The following is a 25,813-nucleotide window of genomic DNA, read 5'->3' as shown; positions in this document are numbered from 1 at the left end:
GTCCCACAGGCCGATGTGCTCATATACACATACCCAACGAATAGGCCAATTGCCCATCAAGAGAACTGTCCCAATGGAGGTGATGGGCTTTACCATGCTTTCCTTATCTAAACACACCTCCCACGTGAAACTGCCACCACAGGCCCTCCTGTCCTGTCTGAGATTGTATGGTAAGAAATCTTCTTTCAAAATGGGAAATAGGCAGAGTCTTTTGTCTCGAGAATGCTGTTAAACAAATAAAACCTCAGAAAAGATAGGCCTGGGGTTCTTGAGCAGAAAAGTGTGATCCTCTTCTCTCAACACCAACATTATGACACCGTGAAGAATTGTGCTTACAACATCTGACTTCAATCATTGCAGTCAGTAGCAAAGAATGTGTTACACATGGCATGTGCATACGGCAGCAGAAGTGGGTTGTAGGAAGCGCGTCGTCTGATCAAAAAGGACAGTGCAAAACTAATCCCAAGTGGAGAGCGGAATTCACTTGGAACATCTGGGAACACAGCTTATGGGGCTTCAGATTAAATTCTCTCTCTCCGAGAGTATTCAATGAATCCGTAGGTCAGAGCTTCAGCCCATATACTAGATTATTAATTATAAATAATTCATATGTGAGCGGAGCCGTATTTTAGTATTGAATTCTCACTAAATCTCTGCTGTCAAAGAGATGACAATCTTGCCTGACAGATTTTTAACAGTGTCCGTGTCTTGTTGGATTTTGCATTCCCTGCGTTTCCTGTGGATTTGGCATACAGAAGGCTCTCAATAAATGTTGGTGGGGTCAGTAAATGAGTGAGTGAGTGAATTATCACTTGGGGAGAAATTGCATTGGGTATTTATAAATTAACATCTACTCAACACTTTCAGGAATGTTCATTATTAGTTGAATGATGAATGAATGGACTTGAAATGCATTTCGTAATTCATTTCATAATATATGTAATTGTCGAATCACTGTGTTGTACACCTGAAGCCAATATAATACTGTACATCAATTATAATTCAGTTTTTTAAAATTAAATAAATAATTTGCCGAATGATGGACGAATGGACTTTAAATGAATTAATATGACAAGGTGAGTTGTTCAGAAGGAGACTGAAAGATGAATAAGGTTTTCATTAATTTCCAGTGTCCTGTCTGTTTAATTTATTTTAAAAAACTTTTAAGATTTGCTTTAAAAAGAGAGGTAAATTTGGGGTGCTAGACTAAGTCATCCTTAATTTTGAGAATAGGATTTTTTAATGAAATTGAAGTATGATTTCAGAATATGGCATTCAATTATGAAACAGTTATCTATATCTTCTGTATATATATCTCTTCTATACACTTTGTGTTCATCAGGAGCCATTAGAGTTGGGGTCATACAGGGCAGATGAGCAATACCTCGCTTTCCCAGAGGTCAGTTTTCCAGCAACTTTCCCCTCTTTACACAGAGCCAGGAAATGTAATAGGACTCTGAGCATCAACTATTACTGTACAAATCCCATACACTTAAGTCTCTTTGAAAAGGAGGCTTTGACTCTCTTTCACACTCCATTCGGGTTTTTTTACGTATAATCTTCATAAGCTTGATTATATTGTTTCTGAATGTATGTTGAGTATAAATAGCAACTACATAAAAAGCTGAACACTAAGAAGTCTTTCACTTTTCACTGATAACTGTGAGATTTATCAACGGATAACCCAATCAATAACAAAGGAGGAAGAATTCCTAAACTAGGTGCTCCAAATAAAACAACCCTATTTACCATCATTTGGTTTACAATTGAGGAAACTTTTGAATAGTTTCAAAATAAGTTTCTGTGTGGGTACTGACTGCTGTTTTTATGATGGGAACCATGAATAATTAAGAAAAGTTTTAATCTGGGGCACCTGGGTGGCTCAGTCGTTAAGCGTCTGCCTTCGGCTCAGGTTGTCATCCCAGGGTCCTGGAATGGAGCCCCACATCAGGCTCCCTGCTCAGCCGGCAACCTGCTTCTCCCTCTCCCACTTCCCCTTCTGCTGTTCCCTCTTTTGCTGTGTCTCTCTCTAGCAAATAAATAAAATCGTAAAAAAAAAATAAAGTTTTAGTTTGTTTAAGATGGCATTAAAGTATAGAATCAAAATTTTAAAGCCTTCTATATGTAATTTTAACACTAAAAAAAATGGACATTTTGAAGGATAAGTTTCAATTTAAGTAGGAAACCCACATGTATGGACTATCTATTCTAAGATAGATCCAGTAAAGTAGGAGAAATTGTTTTCACATTTAAAGTTTATACATGAATGTTCTTTACTTCCAAAATCTTTGAAAATCCTAGATTAGTAAAAATATTTTAAAGTAACACAGGTTAATGCACTCTAGATTATGTCCTTGCCTATCTTCCGTTTCACATGACAATATGTGGAAAATCAATTTACTTAACTTTAAGCTTGTAAGGTTTCTTTTAGATGGTGTTAAAAGCTATAAACAATGTGGCCACTGACCATTTACAAGAAAGAAGCTGATAAAAAAGGGAATTATATAATGCTTCAACTTGGGAAAGGAGGAAAAACGTATCATAGCATAGAGTTACTTTAAAGCTGTAATGTTGGCCAAGGGAGATTAAATTGCCTTTGGGGTGTACAGATGCAGAAGATTCCATTGGTGTGCTTTTCAAAGCAAAGACAGATGATATTAGGAAATAAAGCATGAGGACTTCTGCTTTAATCTGTCCACAATGTTTTGATCTATGACTAATTGGAATTGCAAGTAGGGTTTGGAAGATTCTTACAGTCAGTTTGAGGCTAGCAGACATGTAAATTCTCCTAAAAATGCAGCTAGAAAGATGGCCTGACCACAAAGAAAAGAACGTGTGAAGAACTGTTCTAATTTAAACCCCTTAGTGCGTCTAATTCAAAATTAATAAGGAATGTGAACAAAAGTGACAAAACATTCAATTCTTGCTCTCAACAAGAATAGAAAGTAAAATATACTCCATGATCCCCCCCAAAATAAAACATCACTCCCTTTTTACGTCTTTAAATAAAAGAAAAAGAACTACCACTGAAGAGATTTACTAAATCCAAAGATGATTTCTCCGCTCCAACTCAGTCCTGCAGTGGTTCTCAGAGCCTCCAGGATGGTCTGAGCTTCTGTGCATGGCATATGAGGCCAGCTTGGTTTGGCTCTGGCTCTTGATGCTCTTGGGGCCTTGTGTTGGGTCATATTGCAACATAAGTACTTCCATTCAACCCTGACAACCCATTTGCAGCTTCTGGAGAACAGCCTACTTTCTCATGCCCCTATGCTTCTGCGCATGTTCTTCTCCTACCGGAAATGCCGGCCGTCTCTCACCCCTCCCTTCAGTTGAGCCCGTACGTTTCTCAAAGCCTTGATTTAAATGTTGGTGCTTCTTAGAACTGTGATATTAGGAACATTGTGATTAACTGTTTTACATAAGTTTAAGAAATAAAAAGTTCTCTGAGGGTTTGGTGGCAGAAGAGATTAATTCCTAACCAGCTAAAATCTTGGAGGGATTTCATGGGGAGATTGGTTTTGTATTGGAGTTTATAGGACTAAGAAACTTTTACCATTTTTTATCTCACTTATTAGAAAATGAAGACTTTTATTCTGTACACATCATTTCCTCTTTGGTCATTTTACTCCCACCTTGGGATCTTGAGATTTAGCTTGGAGATGCTAATAGGATAGAAAAATCACCAATATATCAATGATTAAAACATAGCTTTCCTTTGTTTAGGAGGATCGTTCTCTTTGAGCAGGTCAAATGGGAGTCACATATCAATGAGGGGAGATTAGGACACTTGTCTGCCAGCCAGATGAGTAGGTGGACAGCAAAGTTACCCAAACCTACCAACTGGAACTTGAGCCACTCCATTTGTAGTTTGTAAGATTTTGTTTACTTATTTATTTATTTATTTATTTGAGGGAGAGAGAGAGAGAGAGAGCAGGAGGAGGAGCAGAGGAGAGAGAGACTCTCAAGCAGACTCTGCACTGAGCACAGAGCCTCTTGCAGGGCTCGATCCCACGACCTTGAGATCCTGACCTGAGCTGAAATCAAGAGTCAGACGCTAAACCGACTGAGCCATCCGGGGACCCCAGCACCTACTCCCTTTAAATACCCACTTTACCTTACTATTCTTCTGACAAGAAAACCACTGCTGAAAACTCAGCTCCTTCAAGAAGCCCTCCCTAACTAATGGAAAATGTATTGACATCTTTCTGGACCTGCAAAGAATCAAGGACATGTTCTTAGAGGTGTACAGACTTATAAGTGGAATCAGTCTGGGTAAACTGCTTAACTTGCACTTACTTTGGGATTCAAGCATGATGGAGGATGAGTTTATTTGCATGGGGGAACCTCCTAGGAAGTATCAAAAAGAAATGGTGCCTAGCTGCAGAGGTTTGGGTCAGGAGCTGGGCAATGGCAATGGCGGTACCAACGTAGCCCTGGGTACTTTTCAGGTGGAACATGCCTGGGATAAGTACCTAGGGCACAGTTAACTGGTCATTGATAGCATTTTGATACAATGGTGGCAACTCAGGGCAGAAGAAGTGGTCAACAGCAGTTACCATAATGTGGTCGCAAACACTAGTTCTTGCATTGCAGATGAGTCATCCCAGCTAAGGCTGGAACTTCCAGAATGACTGGGAAAGGAAATCTGTTGGAGACTAAAGTTCCTAAGTGTGACTGGGAGCAATACCCTATAAATGATATATTGTGGCTATTTTTAATCAGGCTGGCAGGGGTTGGAGTAATGAGATGTTATACCTAAAACAAGTAGATATTTGAATAATGGGCATGTGGTTTCACCTTAAGGAAAATGTCAGAAACACATAGAAGATTAAACATATGTTAATCTTGAGTGGCAGCAAAGTAATTTAGAAAGGATAAACCCACAAAGACAAAAAGACTAGGAGAGAAAATTATAATAGAGGAGATGTGTTAAAAATTTGTGAAATGACTTAGCAGAGAAACTGCAGTGTTAGTCAAGAACCAACCCAATTCCTAAAAAAAGAGTACTTTTGAGGGTCCTACTACTGTTAAAAATAGGGAGATTCATTGAAAGTCTTAATTATAAGCAGCTAAATGTCTCCCTTAGCTCACACAGCCAGACAGCTATTTCCTCACCACCCAAACTTCAGCACAAACAATAAGCCTGGTCAAAGACTGGAAAGTTCCAGTCTGAAGAGAGTGAGCCCTGAGAGACTCTGGGCTAAGATGTACGAATGGCTGCCTCTGGAAAGTGGGAATCAGGGCTGGGAGGGGTCTGGTGACTTTGTTTTTGTATTTGTTTTTTCATTCTAAAGCTTGTAGTTGTTTAAACTATATACATAACATGGATGGTATAATATAATGCCTATGTATCTAGGTGCAAATATATAATCACTTCAACCTAAAATAAAACTGAAATTTAATTTTAATTTAAAGAAGTAAAATAAAAAAGTAAAAAGCTTCATGTTCATGAAAACACAATTTAAAATACACAGCATGGTATCAATGAAGGAAATTCTTATCACCAAGACTTTATTCTAGTAGCTACCCAGGGAATTTTTCTTTTTAATGATGACCTCCTCTCTTGACACTGAACTGCACGTGCCATAGTAGGAAGGACTGTCACATAAAACCACACAGTTGCGGTGCCTGGGTGGCTCAGTTGGTGAAGTGGCTGCCTTCGGCTCAGGTCATGATCCTAGGGTCCTGGGATCGAGTCCTGTATCAGGCTCCCTGCTCAGTAGGGAGTCTGCTTCTTCCCCCTTCTCTGCCCCTTCTCCTGCTTATGCTCTCTCTCCCCCTCTCTCTCAAATAAATAAATAAAATCTTTAAAAAAATAAATAAAACCACACAGTTGTGCATGTCCCAACTCCAGGGCAGCTGGACTGGGCAATGGGACAGGTGATGGCAAGTATCCGTGAGTGTTAGAGCTTGCTTTCTTACTGTTGAATTTGTAATAAGATTTGTGAACTCACTTCCTTACGGCTGGTAGAACTCCTTGCCTTTTTGCTTGTTTAGCTTAATCATCAGTAGGCGTTTGTTGAATTCCCACGTAGGATTCAGTGCCTTTGACAAGATTCATTGTAAAAATACAAGCATGGGTTTTCTCTTTTTGAAGTTTTCCCACTTTTTTCTCTTCCTTCTTCTCTCACTTAATAATTATACCTTTGATGTACCTTATACTGACATTTTGCATCTCTAATGATATAGGTAGTCACACTTGGTCTAAAATGTTATACTTATTTTTGCATTTCCTTAAGCTTTGCAACTCATTAACCCATAACAACAAATAATTATGCCTTTGGTTGTTTTAAAAGTTCATCAGTGACTTATTGGCTCTCGAGGCACTCTGAGCATACAAATGAATGTTCCACAGCAAATGTTTAAGAAAGTCAGGCATTTGCCTTTATGACAGGTCCTGGGGAGGGTAAATAGCTAAACCACGTGATTGGTAGCAAAAATGAAGTCTTTCAGTTTTCTCAAATTGATTTAGCATTTGATCTGGTCACCATCAAGTGTCTGACGTTTTAAAGTCTCTCTTCTCTAATCGTTGACTCTGCCTCCACTCCTGGAATCTTGGTTGAGTGGGAAAACAGTTTATCTGATATGGAATAGTGTCTCTTTAGAGTTGGCCTAGCTGCCCCAGAGAGAAAAGAAGACAAACAGTAAGCTAGAAGATGGCTCCCATCGAATAATTGCAAAGTGCCGCCACATGACGATACGTGTTGTCTTTCATCTTTTGAATGCAAGCAGCAGTCTGATGTGGGGTTCAGAGGGTTATTTTAGTTTAAAGAAAAGGAATGCTTAAATCAAGCTCTTGGGCAGTTGAATTCAATTCAGTCTATCTTGTAGCACTTGTTCTTTTGGAGAATTACATTTCTGTTTTGACTACTTTGTTTTGAGTTTAAAATGCTTAAAAGCATTGCAAAAATAACAGGAGTTCATTAAGTATTAAGTAGGCACTTCAAAGGATCTCAGAATATGCTTTATAAATATTTCATTCACATTCCCCACATCACTGAGGTAAGAACGAGAAAGATTTTTCCATTTAGTGGGAGGAAAAATCCAATTTAGGGTGAAGTGGGTCTATGCAGGTTCACATACTGCTCAATAGCAAAATAAAAATACAATCTGTGCTCTATTTAAAATGCAATCATGTTTCTACATCTCCTACACTCAGCTAGTAACTAACTCAAAAATTAGCGAAACTTACTGAGTTCCTTTTATTTTTTCCTAGCTGTTGTTCATTAATATCTTTTCGATAAAATAGATCAGCATTTATAGTAATGTTATTTTTAAAAGTTATTTTTAAAACATTGTGGCCAACTGTTTATAGGAAACACGAAGTAGACCCAGTATCCTTTAATCTGCTTGCTGTACTCTCCTCGGAGACCCACAAAAACATACTTAGTAAAAATAATTCTCCCAGAAATAAGAAAGGAGGGGAATAATGCCAGAGAATGAAACATTCATTCAGCTGGTCAGTCACTCAACAAGACTATTTATTGATTGTCAGCCATGTCCCAGATGCTGTGCTAAAAGCTGGTGATTGAACACACCCTGCCTTCATTGCATTCAAGAAAGGAAGACAGGAAAGTAAATAAAGATGTGACCACAAACTATTCTAAATGGAAAGAATGGTGGTGGGAGGTAGGGAGAGGGGGGAGGAGGACAGGGTGGGCCGGAGGAAGAGCAGGGAAAGGTGGGAAAGGACTTATTCTGGATTGGAAGACCAAGAGGAACATCTGAAAAAGTGATAGTTTAAGAATGAAGAGGAGCCAGCCTTTGGAAGGGTGGGTGACGTGCCAATGAGCATCGTGGTGCCAGGTGAATGGACAGGACAGGCCCACGGAAGAAAGTCCTTGGGATATGGGGGAACCTCACAGTGGCAGCTGCATCCTGAGTGCAGGGAGCCAGAGGACAGTGAGTCAGGATGAGAATGGGGGATGAGGCGCTCGGGGCCTGTCAGCCATGCCAAGGCATTTGGGTTTAATCTAAAAGCGAGCAGGAATCCATTGGAAGATTTCAGGCAGTGCCGGGGAATTATCTAATTCTGTTTTGAAAAGCTAAGTTTGGCCTCCATGTGGAGCATCTGTGGAGGGGGCCAGGAATAGAAGCAAGAAAGGGAAGAGCGGTTAGGAACGAGCACTGAGTAGGACCTAGGCCTAGGTGACTAGGAGGTGATGGCTGCTTCCCCTGGACCAGGCTTGGGCCAGGCCCTTGCCATGAAGACTCTCTAGTCTTCACAACCCTAGCAAAGCCCGGGCGTAGGAAACCACAGGATAAGATTCTCCCAAAGCCCTTCCCCTAAACAGAAAATTCACTGGAAATATACTGCCTGTGTCAGTCTAAAAAGCAAAACCTCAGGACACACCAGGAAAATAGTCTGTTATGACTGGAATAGAGTTGACCGTTGGTCCCCAACTTACAATGGTTGGACGTAGCGATTTTTCAACTTTATGACGGGGCAAATGCAACACATGTTTAGTGGAAACCACCCTTGGAATTTTGAATTTTGCTCCTTTCTGTGCTGGCAACATGGGGTACAATCCTCTCTTGTGATGCTGGGCAGTGGCAACCCGCCATTCAGCCCCGTGATCACAAGGGTTGGCAGCCCATACACTCAACAACCATTCTGTTTCCCACTTTCAGTGCAGTATTCAATAAATCACATGAGATGGTCAACACTTGGTTGTAAAATAGGGTTTGTGTGAGATGATTTTGCCCAACCGTAGGCTATGTAAGTGTTCTGAGCACATTTAAGATAGGCTAGGCCAAGCTGTGATGTTCAGTAGGCTAGGTGTATTAAATGCATTTTTGACTTAAAGTATACAGTATTTTCAACTTACGATGGGTTTATCAGGATGTAACACCATCATAAGGGAAGGAAGATCTGTATTTGGAAAGGTTTAGAGAGGGAAACATAACCCAGAGGATTAGGACTGGACCATGGAGACTTCAACCCGTAGCCGGGAAGCCCTTTCCAGTGCTAGACACTGAGCCCAGGGAGGCCCAGCAAGCTTACCTCATTTAATCCTCACCACAGCAGCATGAAAGAGGTGTTAAAATACAACATTAAGAAATTAAGGCCACAAAAGAAAACACACACACACACCTACACACACACAATCTGATAGCAGGGTGACAGAACCATCATTTGAGACCCTGACCTCTTTCCCAAATCTGTAACCCATTTTCCTTTCCACATAGCGCAGCTAGATAATAGTACTTAGGCTCCATTTTGCAAATGGTGGATGACCAGCAAAGGCTTTTTGATCCCATGGGCTAAGGTAGGATGATGGCTCAGATCATCAACCCAGATTGTTTGCATGTGCTCCAGGACAGTAGATGGAATATGGGTGGAAAAGAAAGATTTCATTCTGTTGGAAAGGAAGGATCCCTTAGTCATACCATGTTCATTGCAAGATATTTCGGCAACTTGCTTACTGCACAGAATAAATACATAAAAAATAAATAAATAAATAAATAAATAACAATGGGAATTTCTGCCTGGGTGAAATAAAATAGATCTAGTTCCTTTAACCAAAGCTTTTGAAAGATTTTCTTTGAAACATTGCCTTGAGAGTCTTTTCAATGTAGTGATTATGGAACCATCAGGCACAACCATAGGCCCAAAATTTTATATATGTACAGTGTATGTATATAATGTATATATATTGTGTATATATATACACACTTGTATCTTACAGCTTTTCACTTGACTTTTTCGTATTTTTGTTGTCCAATAATTAAGTAATGAAGTTATCTGCTAAAAGACGTTTATGATGTGAAAGAGGAGTAGGGAGGGAAGGTTTTTCTAAATTTCCTCTTTTGAAGAAAAAAGTCATTACATGACTTTTTCTGTCACCGCAAAAGGCAAAATGAATAGTCTGTGTGTGATTCATGTGTGCCAGTTCAGTGATTCTCAGCCAGGGGCATTCTGACCCTGGGGATCATTTATTTGGCAACGTTTATATGTTCGTTTTTCAAGGCCGCCATAACAAAGCACCACTGACCGGGTGGCTTCAAGAGCAGAATTTATGTTCTCACACTTCTGGAGGCTGGGAAATACGAGATCAAGGTGTCAGTAGCGTTGTTTTTTTCTGAGGCCTTTCTCCTTGACTTGTGGTTCATCGTCTTTTCCCTGTGTCTTCATCTGGTTTTCCCTCTGTCCCGTTGTGCAGATGCCCTCTTCTCATCAGGACACCAGTCATAGCAGAACAGGATCCACCGTAATGACCTCATTTTAACTTAATTGCCTCTTTAAAGACCCTGTCTCCAAATCAGTCACATTCGGAGTTACGGAGCACTAAAAGTTCCATACAAATGGGGGGAGAGGGTGCGGAATAGAATTCACCCAGTGTTCTCTGCAAGTTCTTGGTGGTTACAGCTGGCGGAGTCGAGGTGCTCCCGGCATCTGGTGGGTAGAGCCAGGAACGCTGCCCAGCACCTTACATGCACAGGAGAGCCCCCCACAGCAAAAAGAATCGTCAAGCCCCAAATGTCAGTATTGAATGTCAAGATTGAAAAACCCTGTTCTAATTCCAAAATGGGTTGTTTGATTTTTTTTTCTAAGCATAAGGAAAAACAGAATCTATTACTCACATGAACATTACTATTGTGAATGATAGCACAGTCTTCAGTAGGACTCTACTCATATTCATAGTCAACTGTCTCACACAGAGACCAATTTGTGGCATAAACAAGCTTTGTAAACTGTTTAGACAAACAAATAGAGTTATTGTTAAAAGAAAAAAGGAAGCACAATATAAGATATTAGCTCCTTTATCCTTCAGGGAAAAAAAAAATCAAGATGACTCCAGATGGACTGGGAAGGGGGAAAGAACGAAAGCAGAGAGGACCGTTAAGATCTTATCGCATTGCTTGACCGCTCGCCCCAGATGTGTGGAAGGCCCAGGGTTCCAACTGGAATTCCGAGATCTGGGGCTGGGAGAGAAATGGGCCAAGGGTTACACACCCTGGAGCCAAGAAGGACCCAAGAGATGATATCCAAAGGCTAAATGAAAGCAGAGTCGATGGGCTGGAGAAGTGTTCTCGAATAGTCACTCCCAGGGGCTGGCAAAGAGGTAAAAGCAGCCAGAGATACCACACAAAGGTGTGAACAGTAGAGAAGAGACTTTCCCTGAGGTCTCTTCTTACATACGTGGTACTTAAAAGTCAAAAAGGTCAATCAAATATTAGGACCTGAAGTTAATTAGATTAAGGAATATAAGGGAATTAGATCATGGATTCCAGTATACGGTGCAGCTGCAAAGGGCTGATCCCACAAGCTATAGAGTCAGATGGACCGGCTTCAGACCATGCTTGGCTCTGCCACTTTACTGCTAGCGTCATCCTAGAAAAGCTAAATCTCTGTGTGCCTCTGTTTCTTCATCTGTAAAATGGGTTATTATCCAAAGATTCATTAGATTGTGTCTGTGTGTATGCATGTGTGTATGTGAAAGAAAGAGAGGGAAAGAGAGAAAAAAGCTAGTTATTGTGATTGGGCACAGACAACCGTTAGAGAGAGAGAGAGCACCAGCAGTGGGGAGAGGCAAAGGGAGAAGGAAAAGCAGACTCCCTGCTGAGCCGGGCACTCAACATGGGGCTCTATCCCAGGACTCTGAGATCATGACCTGAGCAGACGCTTAGCCATCTGAGACATCCAGGTGTCCCGACATTCCAGTTCTTAAATCTGCTTTCCCACCTCATTGCCAACCTTGTCACGTTTGCTTCCCATGGGTAATTTGCTGCAGTAGATTTCAAAACAAAGCAAAACAAACCCCATCACGAATGCCCAAATAAAGAATACTTCGCTTCTGATTGAGACCTCTTCCTCTGAGAGACGTGCACAAACGTTCTTGACTAACTTTGTGGGCTTCTACTTTTGACAGCTGTAGAAAGATTTGGTTTGTTGTCATTTCTTTCTTTGTCCACTTATTTTTGTTTCATTTTGTCTGCTTGTTTATCTATTTGGGGTGTGTTCTGAGGACACGAGTTTTTGGATAAGTGGTCCACTCACAGACAACTACATCTATTGTGGTGTCTAAATGGGGTGTCTGTCCGATCAGATGGGGGCCCCAAATGCGGTGCTACTGACTATTGGGTGAAAAGATTCACCTGAGGCAGGACAAGGGAGATAGAAGTGTATTGACTATACCGCAAGGGAGCAGACGGCAGGATAGCAGAGGAGAGAGGCTGTCTGCCAGGAGGCTATGGGAGGAGGCTGTTTTTAAAGAGGGAAGGTGAGGAGATATGGTGAGGTATGGAATTCTCCCTTTTCTGGTAACCATGCCTGGTTGTAAGAGGCCCATTGGTCACTGGGGGCCTCTGGATATTTTGAGGAGGGTCCCCTGATGGGCCTGTGTTATTCAGTCAGGGGTGTGCTGTGGGTCCCTTCTACATTCCATCACTCAAGCCTGCGTGCCTAAAAGTGGCCTCTACATCTGTCTCTTCTCTTGTTTTTCACAGAATATAAATAAGGTTCATGACTACCCAGTCACATTAACTATGTCTGTTGGATCAGGGTGACAATGTAAAATTTTCAAATGAGTTTGCTTTGAGGCTCTGTCTTTTCAAAGTTTCCATTAAAAATTTAATAAAGCAAAGGGACCCATACATAAGTACATAAGCCAGCTATCTCTAAAGATTTTTAAAATTAATACTGTAATTTTTAAAAGATTTTTCAAGGTAACCCAATATCAATAAGCAAACATTTCTCCACTCCTATTACATCTCTATGGGTAAAAGTTTTCACGTGTAAAAACACTAAGAGGTTCTATGTTATAATAATAATCATAGCAAACTATGCAGTGCTTATAACATCTCAGATACTACTCAACTACCTTCCGTCTGTTAGCTCAATTATTTCTCATAAGAATTCTGTAAGGCAGATAGTATCATTATTGCTGTCTCGCAGATTAGGTAACTGAAGCACAAAGATGTTAAATAACTTGCTCAAGTTTGTTCAGCTTAGAAATAGCAAAGCCAGGACTCAGACTAAGTCAGGATAGCTCTAGAATACCGTCTCCTAATTATTACACTGCCAGCTATTTCAAAGAATACCGTTGAAACCTCAGGAAAAATAATAGTATTAGAAAAGAAATGAAAAAATTGTTAGTCTTTCTTTACATATAAACAAATCATTTCACTTACAACCTGTAAGTTTTATTTTTAACTTGAAGGTCATCAAATAAAATAAAACATTCTTCTGATGCTTTGCACAAAAGAGTATCCTGATGGCTGAAGGTCACATGAAAAGGTATTCAGTTCTCCCAGACATGCGGGAAATGCAAATTAAAACCACAATGAAATGCCATTGTACATTTAGTGAAAATGACTAAAATTTTAAAGAGAAGTAATGCCAATTTTGATGATAATAAATGGAGAAAAAGAGGTATGAAACAACTGGAATGCTCATCCATTGCTGGTGGACTTATGACCCAGCATAACCACTTTAGAAATCTGCTTGGCAGGATCTATTAAAGCTAAATATATGCATACCCCAAGACCTGCAATTCCACTCCTAGATATATACCCAACAGAAATTGCAACCATTTCTCATACATACCCAACAAGATACATGTGTGTGTGTGTGTATATATATATATGTGTGTATGTGTGTGTGTGTGTGTGTATTCACATATATACCCAACAGATATGCACATACTTCATATATGCTCAACAGAAGACATATTTAAGAATGTTTATAACAGGGATGCCTGGGTGGCTCAGTCGGTTAAGCATCTGCCTTCGGCTTAGGTCACAAACCGGGAGTTCTACAATCGAGTCCAGCATCCAGCTCCCTGCTCACTGGGAAGTCTGCTTCTGCCTCTGCCTGCTGCTCCTCCTGCTTGTGCTCTCTGTCTCTCTGACAAATAAATAAATAAAATCCTTTAAAAAATAGAATGTTTATAGCGACACTACTCATCATAGACACAAACTGACCCAAATGTCCATCAACATCTGAGTTGTGGTATAATAATAAAATGAGATAGTATATTGGATTGAGAAGGAATAAACTATTGCTACATGCAACACATGGATAACTATAAACACAGTGATCGAAAGAAGCTTGGAAAACACAAAAAACTCCGTATTACTAAGTGAAAGAAGCCAGTCTGAAAAGGCTACATCATAGCCTACAATCAATAGTATGATTTCAACTATATAACATTCTGGAAAAGGCAATACTGTGGAGACAATAGAAGATTCAGGATTGCCAGGATTGGGGATGGGGAGTGGAAGGATGAACAGACGGAAAACAGAGGATTTGTAGGTAGTGACAATGCTCTGTCTGATGCTATAATGGTGGATACATTTGTCCAAACCCATAGACTGTACAACAGCATGTGTATCTCATGTAAACTACCAAGTTTGGGTGATCATGAAGCGTCAGTAGGTTCATCGGTTATAATAAATATACCACTCTGGTGGGGAATGTGGATAACGGGGGAGGCTGGGCATGTAGGTGGGCAAGAGGTATATGGGCAATCTTTATGGCTTCCTCTTAATTTGCTGTGAACCTAAAACTGCTCTAAAAAATAAAATGTGTTTAAAAAAAAAAGAACTATGCACTATACGATTCCATTTATAGAAAGATCGAAACCAAGCAAAACTAATATAAGGTGTTAGAAGTCAGCAGACTGGTTCCCTCTGGGGAGAAGTGGGTGGAAGGGAACATAAGGGAGCTTCTGAGGCAATGATTATGTTCCATTTCTGGATTTGTGCTGATTTGTGAAGGTATGTTCACACAGGAAATTCACTGGGCTGGACACTTAAGATTTGTTCATTTTCCCATATAACACTTCAATAAAAAATGTTCTTCAAAGATACATTGTTTTGGAGTTAATAATATAAGAAAAGTATGTGGAAATAATATTATTCATACTATCGTAAAATGCTACTCCAGCCTGCACCTTTCCTTTTGAAGTTCACAGGACGGCTTATCTCTAGAAGTATATTTGAAAAGTGATCAATTAAAAAGTGCTGGAATGGCTCCAGCCTGGATCCATTGTTAACAAAGGTATCTGGCAGAAAGCTAAATGCTACTGGATCTCCCAAGACAAATTTTAAATGATTGTACTTAGAAGAAATGGGAATTGCACTACGCTGCTAAAGAAGAAAATATTTGTCTTCAACTGTGGCCGAGATTAAAGAACCATTTTGGGGGGTTGTTTTCTTAATTTGCTTAATAGTCACACTATAAGGAATGGCCTCTTTGTTCACTGATTCCTGTACCGGGTCTCAAATATTAACCATACCTGGATTTTAAGATGGTGGAGTAAGTACCTGATGCAAGCATTCCTCCCGCAACAAATCCATAAAAATGATAGGAAGGGTGTTTCAGCAAGAGAAAGAGGAGAAAAGGAAAAGTAGAAGGAACAAAGAGGGAAAGAAGGGGAGAAAGAAAAAGGAGGAGGAGGGGAAGAGGGGGAAGTAGAAACACTAGCAGCAGCTCAAGTAGAGATGCTTGAGTATGGGGGTAGATGGGGAACTTTCAATGGACAAGAATCTTTGAAGAATCTCTAGGACAGAATGCAAATAAGGCTGACTGTAGAGAGAAACCATAACACTAATTCTGAGCAAAAATCGTTGTGAGAGGTGGTATACACAAAGTGGGTTTTGTTCCCAATAGTGTTTCATAGTAGAAGAGTTTTATGCATCACACTTAGAAGCAATGTAGCTATTTGATGAGAAACGTGATTTTTTTAAAAAAATGGATTGGGTAAGTTCATCTGCTTGCTTATAGGAAGGCTGCAGTAGAAAAGAGTTCAAGTCAGCATTCATTGAGTATCTTCCATAAGGCATAAGGCACGACTTCTCTAGACACTAGAAGTATACTGTAAAACAAACAAACAAAAACAAAACAACAACAAAAAAAGACCATGAGGAGTCAGAGCCTACTGTAGAAGATAGACACATAAACATATCACTTCAGGATGATGCCATTAAATGTGTGGGGTGATATGGGAAGACAGAGAACAAATCACCTCCCCTAACCTTATAGCTGGGCGAAGGCTTCCTGGAGGAGATGACACCCTACCTGAGTCTTGAACAATGAATGAAAATCAATATGGCAGAGTAGTAAAGCTTCTGTGTGCTGCACAATGGAGCTTGCAGTGCCATAGTAACAAGCGTGGATTTCATTTGGAAAATGATACTCATTGAAAGGTTTTAGGGGTGCGTGGGTGGCTCAGTCATTAGGCGTCTGCCTTCAGCTTGGGTCATCCCTGGGATCGAGTCCCACATCAGGCTCCTTGCTCACCCCTCCACCTGCTGCTCCCCCTGCTTGTGCACTCTCTCTAGCTCTCTCTCTGTCAAGTAAATAAATAAACAATAAAGTCTTAAAAAAAAAGAAGAAGAGGTTTTAGGTAGGGTGGTGTTTTGTCTAATTCTGCATTTTTTTAAATGGATCTCTCTAACCATTAGAGGGTAGGCCTAAAAGAATAAGACTGATAGCAGGCAACCGTATAGTGGGGAGGCAATTTCAGATGACTGGGGCAGAGATGGTGAACACCTGCAGCAGGGAAGAGTAAAGAGAGAGAAAAAGAGATAGGCAGAGAAGATGCAAGAAAGAAGACTTGAATGGTATCTAAGATTTGGGCTTTCCTGGAAGGAAGATGGCAGTGGCACTAACTAGAAACTGGCACTACAGAAAAAGAAACAAATACGGAATAGGAAGTAATTATTTCCATTTTGAACATGGTGCATGGTCACGCGTGGCGCATTCCTGCAAGATTGCTAACTGGACGTATGCAGAAGGAAGTTAGATACATGGTTCTGAAATTTAGGGGAGAGGGATTAAGACTAGGAAATTAGATATATGGGTCCGAAGTTTAGGAGACAGGAATTAAAACTATGGTTCTGAAATTTAGGAGAGAGGGATTAAGATTTAGGAGAGAGGGATTAAGGCTAGGATCAGGGAGTTATGGGCATCTAAGAGATACTTAAACCAAGGGAAGTAAGTAACAGTCTCCAAGAAGAAAGGGCAGAGATTGAAGAGCACTAGGCCAAGGGCAGAACTCCAGAGAACACTGACATTTAAGGAATAAATAGAATAAAATCCCACAAAGGAGCCTATAAAGTAGAAAGTTCAGAAACTATGGAAAGAATCCTGAGAGAATGATGACTTGGAAACCAATGGAGTACAGTTTCCAGGAAGAGTAAATCTAATGCAGGAGAGAGGCTGACTAAGTCCTGTGTTCATTAAATTTGACAATATGGAAGTCCCTGTTTCTTTGGCAAGAGCAATTTCATTGGAGTGTAGGGATGGAAGTCTGTGTATTGTGGGTTAGAAAGGGAATGGGAAGTGGGGACTACAACTGTAGACTATAAACAACCCCAAAGGGATTGAGAAAGACTGAGCAGCAAGTAAAGGAAGACATGGGATTGAAAGATCCTGCTTCCTGTCTGTTTTAGTAGAGGAAAAGACTTGACTCTGTTTATACATTGAAGGGGAAGAATAGGTTAAAAAAAAATAGAGGAAGTAGAAGGAATTATTCAGGGGCACCTGGGTGGCTTAGTCTTTAAGCGGCTGCCTTTGGCTCAGGTCATGATCCCAGGGTCCTGGGATAGAGCCCCTGGGATAGAGCCCCTAAGCAGGGAGCCTGCTTCTCCCTCTCCCACTCCCACTGCTGTGTTCCCTCTCTCCCTGTGTCTCTCTCTGTCAAATAAATAAATAAAATCTTTTTTTAAAAAAGGGGGGGTGAGTATTATTCATGAGTAACGAGCTATGGCATCCTAGAGGGGATGGGACCCATCAGCAAGGCTAAGCAAGTAGAAAAGTATGGGTATAGTAAGCAGGGGACAAAAAGAACCAAAATTTGGTTTATTTCATGTGTGGTGGTCTAAAGAATCTCAGTTGTTTTCATGAAGTGAGAAGGAAGGTGTACCATGATGGGAGTCGTTGATTAAGAGGTTTGAAGCAAGTGGTCAAGATTGGCCACAGTTCATGAGGGAGTACACTGAGCAATCACAAATAACAGGATTGTGCAGCAGTGTTGAGAACCCACAAAGACCATGAATTTATAGTCCCCAGTCTGCACATTTGTGAGTTTCTCTTTTCTAGTAGCACTCAGTAACCTGGGATAGGAACAGAGAAAATGAATTATGGTTTTTTTCCAGAGCTGGGATTTTGCCAAGAGAATGAAACAAAAGACAAGGGACCAGGAGGTTGAGGTGTTGGTGAGGTAGTGATCCAGGTGACCAATGCATGAGGTAAGCTAGGTTCTTAGGCTAAGACAAAGCTCTAATACTGGAAGTATCAAAGGACCAGAGATTGAAATAGAAGACTAAGCTGGAAGGACAAAAGACTATGTCAGGAACACAAGGGTCTATAAAGCTAGATCTAAATGGGGGTGAGGGGAGGGTGGGGGAGCTCAGGAGTAGGAATTTGGAAATAGAGAAGCTAATGCATTCTAGGGAAAGAGAATCACATGTGTAAAAACAGATGCAAAGGGGAACAGCAAGAATTTCAAGTATATAAGTGGACCACACATTGCATAGAGGAAAGTGACATAAAATCAAGGTGGAAACACACATTAGGCCAAATCATGAAAAGCCTAAATAGTTTAGGTATTTGTTCCTCTAAGAGGCTTGGAGCCAGCCAAAGTTCTCAGATGGAGGAGGTCCATATGGCTAGAGCTGGGAGGTTTGCCCTGCACAGGGACTCCTCTGAAGGGGCTGAACTCCAGGCCAAGCTCTGCTTGCAAACTAGTCACCTTGTTCTGCTGATTCAGTGCAAAGATCTTTTCTATAATTCATCATGCCCAACTCCAGAGGAGGCCCCTTTTCCTGTGGATGCACCTGAGGGTTTGCCTTTCTTATTGGCTAACAATGGGTCTGAGTGGAGTGACGATCAGATAGATGGGCTTTTTGGGGTGACCTGTCTGGCCATGGTACAGAAGGTGACCTAGACACAGTATGAGGAGATAGTAAGCACGAAGAGCAAAGGGGTTATTCATGTAACAGGGACTTGACCAAAGGTAGAAGCCAAGAAGAAGGAAGGGAGGCCAGATCCAGAAGAAAGTTCTATAGAATTAATACTGGGTATCTTTATGGATGTAGGGACAGGAGGAAAGGGAAAAGTTGAAGCTGACTTGGATTGATTCTCCATTGTGTCCCTAGACCTACCCACAATTAATGCTCAACTCAGATTTGTCAAATGAAGAAAAACAATAGAGTTGCAAACAACAAAGACATTTGCAAGAGAGAGAGACTGTCTGCTTGGACAGAACTCTATTTCTAGGAAACAATTAGGCCTCCTAAACTCTGAGTGAGTTGTAGAGCTCAAAGCTCTCATCTGGGAATTCAGGGTTCCTCCTGTGCTGTGGTTCCAAGCCTTGCTTGAACATTCCAATCACTAGGGCAGGTTTTAAACATCCCAGTGTCCATACTGGACCCATCAACTCAGGCACTCTGGGGATGGGACCCAGACATCAATATTCCGTAAAGGTCCTGAGGTGATTCCAGTATAGAGTCGACTGCTCCCACTGAACTCTCCAACCCCTATTCTAGATTTCCAGATATGGCCATTAACACAGCATCAGCAAGAGTAGGGTCAGAGACAGGGAAGAATGGTCAAACATATTTGACCATCTTGTCACAATGAATCTTCCATGTCTTATGAAATCTTTGTCCATAGTGACCACTTCTTCAAAATTAATTCCAACATTTTGGCAAAAGATGAAAAAATTAAAGAAATCCATTACATTGTTTCACAAATGTTAGGAAACTGAATCATAGACAAAAATGTGGTGCAACATGAGGCCACCTTTTAAAATCCTAGTTTAAAAAATCAATAATGTACAGGTTTGGAAATTATCTTACAATCTCCTGATTTGGTGCTAAAGTTGTATGCATTCCAGGGGTCAGAAGGACCAAATACTAAAAAGAAAAGTTTACAAATAATTTAAGTAAAAAAGAGAATATTTTTGTACAGAGTTTTAATGTTCTTATTCTATCATTTTTAACTCAAAATTGACATAAAGGCAAGAAGAGCATTGCTAATCAAAGAGCTGTCCAGGGAAGTGTCCTTCTCAGGACATGGTTGTTTTTTATGATCACAACAGATAAGAATTTGAGAGTAAAAGCGGTGCCTTGGTGACTCAGTCTTTAAGCATCTGCCTTCGGCTCGAGTCTTGATCCCAGCGTGCTGGGATCGAGCACCACATTGGGCTCCCAGCTCAGCAGGAGGCCTGCTTCTCCCTCTCCCACTTCCTCTGCTTGTGTTCCCTCTCTTGTTGTGTCTCTCCCTGTCAGATAAATAAATAAAACCTTTAAAAAAAAAAAAAGAATTCGAGAGTAAAGTTTAGAAACTTTTATAGTAATTGGAAAAATCACTACTGAATCACATAACAAAATATTGAGCTCCTGTTTTATGCATTCTAGTGTTTTTATTTCCCTTTTCTAGTAATTTATTTTATTTTATTTTACTTTTTAAAATTATAAGCCCACAGCAAATTCAAAATTTTAAAAAATCAGTCTTTCACCATGGATAGTTTAGTTTGGGAAAATAGAGGACCACTATTCCATTTGAACATCTATGCAAAGGTGAACACAGAATGAAAAAAGTAAATACAGACAAATTCCTTTTTACCTTATCTGCTTGGAATTTATATTTTAGAGGTCTATTTCATTTTACCTTAGATGGTTGTATGAAAAGTTGTTTTCTGCTATAGGCTTATATGCATTGCTTAGAAGTTCTTTAAAAGAAAACATAAGAGGCGCCTGGGTAGCTCAGTTGGTTAAGCATCCAGCTCTTGGTTTCAGCTCAGGTCATGCTCTCCTTGTCATGGGATTGAGCCCCACATTGGACTCTGCACTCAGCATGGAGTCTGCCTCAGATTCTCTCTCCCTTTCCCTCCCACACTTTCTCTCTCTCTCAAATAAATAAATAAATAGAATCTTTAAAAAAGAAAACAAACACTAGAAAACAGGTGGTAAAGGAATGGATTAGCAGGGTTTGCTCATTTTCCAAGAGGAATCCCAATATCAGGTAACACAGAGAAGTTATTAATTCCTTTTGGGAAAGGGAGATTCCTCTTTTTAAGAAATAAGTCACTCTCTTTCGATTGGAAACAGCTAGCAAGAGTTTAATAGCATAAACTATTAAGGTAGAGACACCCTAGTTTAACTACAGGGAAACCTGCCACATGGCGATGATTTCTCCCGAGATCATGCAGCTGATGAATGAGGTCAGAATTCAAACCCAAGACTCTGTACGCTGACAGTGCCTTGCTCTCTCCGCCATTCCTCCATCCCAAGTGTTCCGGGGGGACCCTGAGAGTAGAGGCTTATATAAGCTTCACTTCCAGGAAACTGAGATAGGATAGTGAATATTAAAGTCATGTGGAATGTTTATGAATCTCCTTAAATGTAAATGTCCTCATTCTGTTTAGAGCTTTCGGCATATAGACAAGAGTGATGTATGTCCCGTACTGTTTTGCACATCACCCAGAAAAATATAACAGGAGAGGAAGCTTAGTGCTCTCAATACCAGCTGTCTCATGTTGAAACTGGTTGGATCTTGGTTGCTAATAAACATGCTCCAAAAGCAAACCATCTTGATTCTTTTAAGAAATAAGTGGGATATCAATGAGAAAATAAGTGAGTACCTAAGAAATATCAAGTCTTTGCCCGGATTATATAGGCCCTGTGAGGAATCCAGAAACTTCATTGATTAATTTTATACATGTCTGTTCAGTGAACTGAACTAAACAACTTTGCTACTTCAGAGAAGTAACTGTACAACAGATTTAAATTGCTGATCAGTTATTTGCCACTGTTACCTGGACAGCACAAGAAAACCATCCAGATATTCAATATATGGAAAACCAAAAAATTTTAGTGCATATTTTTGACATCGTTTAGTTTTAGCTTAAGAATATAGCATGGGGGCACCTGGGTGGCTCAGTGGGTTAAGCCTCTGCCTTCGGCTCAGGTCATGATCTCGGGGTCCTGGGATCGAGCCCCATGTTGGGCTCTCTGCTCAGCGGGGAGCCTGCTTTCACTCTGCTCCTTTCTCTCTCTCTCTCTCTCTCTCTCTGCCTGTTTCTCTGCCTACTTGTGATCTCTCTCTGTTAAATAAATAAATATTAAAAAAAAGAATATAGCATGTTACTCAGCTATATAAGTGTTCAGTGGCAGATATTAAAATGTATAATTGTCTTTTTACCATACTCTGAAATATTTAACTGAATATTTTAATCTTCCTGTTCATGCTAGTGACTTTTCAGTCACTTTTTAAAGAGTAAATGATCAATCCCTGCATTCTTAACCATCAGTGATTAACAGTTAATATTTGATAAAGAAACAAAGCAATCTATACTGACAACAGCCGGTTAGATGCTATGGGTGTGACCACTTAAATAACAGGAATAATCCGGATTTTTTAAAAAGTTCATGGGTGAAATAGATGAAGGTGGTCAAAAGATACAAACTTCCAGTTATACAATAAAAAAGTCCTGGGGAAGTAATGTAAGCAGGGCGAATATAGTTAATAATTCTGTATTGTTTATCCAAAAGTTGCTAGGAGGGTAAATCTTAAGAGTTCTCTTCACAAGAAAAAAAACGTAAATGCGATGAATGTTAGCTAACCTTATCATGGTAATCATTTTGCAATATATATATATATCACATCATTATGTTGTACACCTAAAATTACTACAATGTCATATGCCAATTAGGTCAGTTCTAAAAATAATAAATAAAAAGAAAGCTCACTGTCTTATCTTGAGATAAATTTAAGTATGTACACCCGATCTGAGATTATAATGAATTTTGAATAGAATCTGAACCTTCAGGTTTGAGCAAGCAGTTATGTTTTAAGTCAAGCTTCAGCCGACTATCACATAAAGTTTTAGCTGGTCTTGGTAACAGTCTGTCCTGCCGCCAGTCTTTTGTCCTCTGAGATACAGATGGCATCTATCAGTGACGCTGTAGGGTTATGTGGGAGACCGTCAAGAAATAGAAAAGTAAAAACAGAATAAAATCGCATTACACGGAGTTTCCCTTAAAACAAAAATTGATTGAGTTCTGCCCGAAGTGGCTTGTTGTTTCCTGTGCCAGGAACTACTGTGCGGGCCCAGCAGGAAGTGTGCTCCGAAGCGGGATCACATTACACCCTTGTTTTATGGTTCATTTCACTTATTTAATGCAATCTGAGAACCTGCAAAGGGAACATGTTAGAAGGAGGGAATGGGCTTTTTGTCTTGTTTTGTTTTGTTTTTTTAAGTTTCTTTGAATCCAAACATTTGTTTTTACAAGGTGCTTACAGCCCCCAGAAGTGGGACTTGCAGAGAGTTGCAAGGGGAAGGCATTTCTCTTTGTCACAAAATTCAAAGCAAGACCTGAAGTTGGGTTATGTCTAGGGTTGAGTTATGTCTGTTTCCTTTGCGGTCCTACTTCCATAATTTTAAACGTGAAGTACTGCCATCATGCCCATGAATGGTCTAAATCATTCTGAATTCATAGGAGCCCCTCTTAGGGGCTCTCATTTGACAGAGAGCCCGAGATGGGCTGGGGCTGGGGTAGGAGCGGTAAGGAATATCTTTAAGATTCAAAACAGCGGTTCATTGGTCAAGTGAAAGAACGTATTGCTTGAAAATGTGTGGAGGGAACAGCTGGATTCCCTGGTGGTGGCGGACTCCGCTTCTCACGTGCTGTCTGTTTTCCTCTCCAGAGACCTCAGTATGAACAACATCAGTCAGCTGCCCCCGAATCCCCTGTACAGCCTCCGCTTCCTAGAGGAGTTGTAAGTATTGCGTAGTAGTGATGCGTCCAGTCAACACTGAGCACATTCCTGGGTTTGCCCCTCACACTCACTGTGGGAACCAGATAAAACAAGGCAAAAAAGCTGTCAGCACCAACAATTTTGGCACATGAGGAAACACTTAGTTGGGAGGGGAGAAAAAAAGAAATTGCCTAAGATTCTGGAAATCAACTTATAAAGGAGTTGACCATAAGGCTACAACTTTCTAAGGTGAGACTTGAGCCAAACAAATTAAAATTTTAAAACAAAGGCAGTTTAAGAGGCCTGGATGTCTCTTTGGAAATAGTTAAGTGGCAGGATATTAAAAGTTTGAATACCGGTTCATGTTTATTAAAATAGCAAGTAAAGCTATAATCAAAACCAAAAACTGCCGCTTGGTTCGGGTTGTGATGGGGAGAATGAAGTCCACATTCCGTAGCACCAAAACTTTTTGTCCTAATCACTTTTAATTACTATTTTCCTACTTCTTAATTTAGCTTCCCTCAAGGCTTGAACAGAAAAACATGAAATCCACAGAGGACTTCAAACTGGGCTATCCAAACTCCCTGTAAAAAAAATAAAAAAGGAGGAAGCTAAAATTAGCTAATGATACACAGAGGAGTCTTGATTAAGTCTCGTAATCACTTTCCAGAAGATGAAAAAGAACTGTATAATCCAAAAATTTGTATTTAAAAATTCATTTGATCCTCTTACCCTTTGGAATGATGGAGACGAAGGGAGCCATGTGCCATCGCAGTCCTCATGAAGAAAGTTTGGCACCATCCCTTGAGTACATCTTCTGACTGTTGATTAAAGGAATTGTGTAGGCAATGACCTCTTTTGAAAATACTTCCTTTATAAATCCAAAAGTCAGGGTCCAATCTGGGGAGTAATTTAAATGGTTGATGCACTGCGTGATCCACCCCGGGAAGTGGGAAGAATGTTCCATCATACCCAGATTACACTGCATCAATCTTTTCCCTTTGCAAGAAGATGACATTCTCAAATTTCTCCCCTTAGGGTTTTATCTATATTTTTGATAGCCTTATATTTTTAGCAAATGCTGTTGTCTAACCACTGAAATCAGTTGACCATATGCCCAGGTTGTTATCCAGGAATATGTTGGGGAAGCTCAGATGACAAGACTCTGCAGCAAGTTTTGATCAATCAGAGTTTTTCACTCTGGGTTGTCCACGCTCCTCTTTTCCCCTTTTCTCTCTAGCCATTTCCGTGGCTAAAAAGTAACCTTGATCAGGGCTGAGTCCTTGTCTATCTTAGTCGTGGCTTGTATGTGATAATAATCAATACATTTTTGATGAACAAATGAATACTGAGAAAGCAAAACATGTAAAAGGAGCTTCTCATCCAAGTTAGCTGCCTTAGGAAAAAGCAACAGACATGGTAGACATTTGCCAAAATTTCTATTGACTACCTTTAGCAACTTTCAGTTAGGGTTTTTTCCTGATTTCCATCCTTCTCATCTTCCCTTCCTCACCATAATTAATACACGATGCTTGGTCCTATGTACACCCCCAACCCCGCATTTTGAAAGTGTGTATTTGCTATGCTTTCTTCTGTCATTTCCTTACACTACGCGATGGTACAAGGCTTCCATTCTGTGTCAACATGCACCTCCACTTTAGACCCCAAACTGAATCAATAAAGTCCTTCCCCAAGGACTTTGTTTAATAGAATTCCTCCCTCAGTGACCCCAACTCATTCTAAATAACTCCTCTTTCTTAAGGAGGTAAATGTTAATTCTGTTCCCAGGCCAGTTTTTCAAAAGACCATTGAAAAAAGTCAAGGAAAAAAAAAGAGGGAGGGAACTACCATTTGAAAAAGATATTTTTCTGTATTGTCTTATATTTATATCTGGAAACGCCATTAAGTGTCTTGACTGTGAAACCATAGAATTTCAGAAATAGAGGAGACCCTTAAAGGGCTATTCATTCTAGTTTTTCATTCTCTTCTGGAATTCCCTCTGCTGAGCTGGCCGAGCATAATTCAAAAGCTAGACCACTTTCTCATATATAATTCTGTGTTGCATCTGACTGATGTTTTGAAGACATCATTATTCATTTC

At 40.2% G+C, this 25,813-nt stretch overlaps 1 protein-coding gene across 3 annotated transcripts in view; it reads left to right on the top strand.

The window, feature by feature from the left end:
- LOC111142179 (leucine rich repeat containing G protein-coupled receptor 5) overlaps positions 1-25,813 on the top strand; it is a 122,860-nt gene that overhangs the window by 32,290 nt on the left and 64,757 nt on the right. For all 3 annotated transcript variants that reach the window (XM_022495189.1, XM_022495188.1, XM_022495186.1), the window contains exon 2: positions 23,663-23,734. In XM_022495189.1, the coding sequence (XP_022350897.1) occupies positions 23,663-23,734 (72 nt within the window). The remainder of the gene's footprint in view (positions 1-23,662; positions 23,735-25,813) is intronic.

This window comes from Enhydra lutris, unplaced genomic scaffold (genome assembly GCF_002288905.1).
Source record: "Enhydra lutris kenyoni isolate GAN:26980312 unplaced genomic scaffold, ASM228890v2 scaffoldscaffold7, whole genome shotgun sequence".
Classification (NCBI taxonomy): Eukaryota; Metazoa; Chordata; class Mammalia; order Carnivora; family Mustelidae; genus Enhydra; species Enhydra lutris.
The sequence above is the reverse complement of the archived record's forward strand: the minus strand, read 5'-3'. Positions and strand labels throughout refer to the sequence as shown.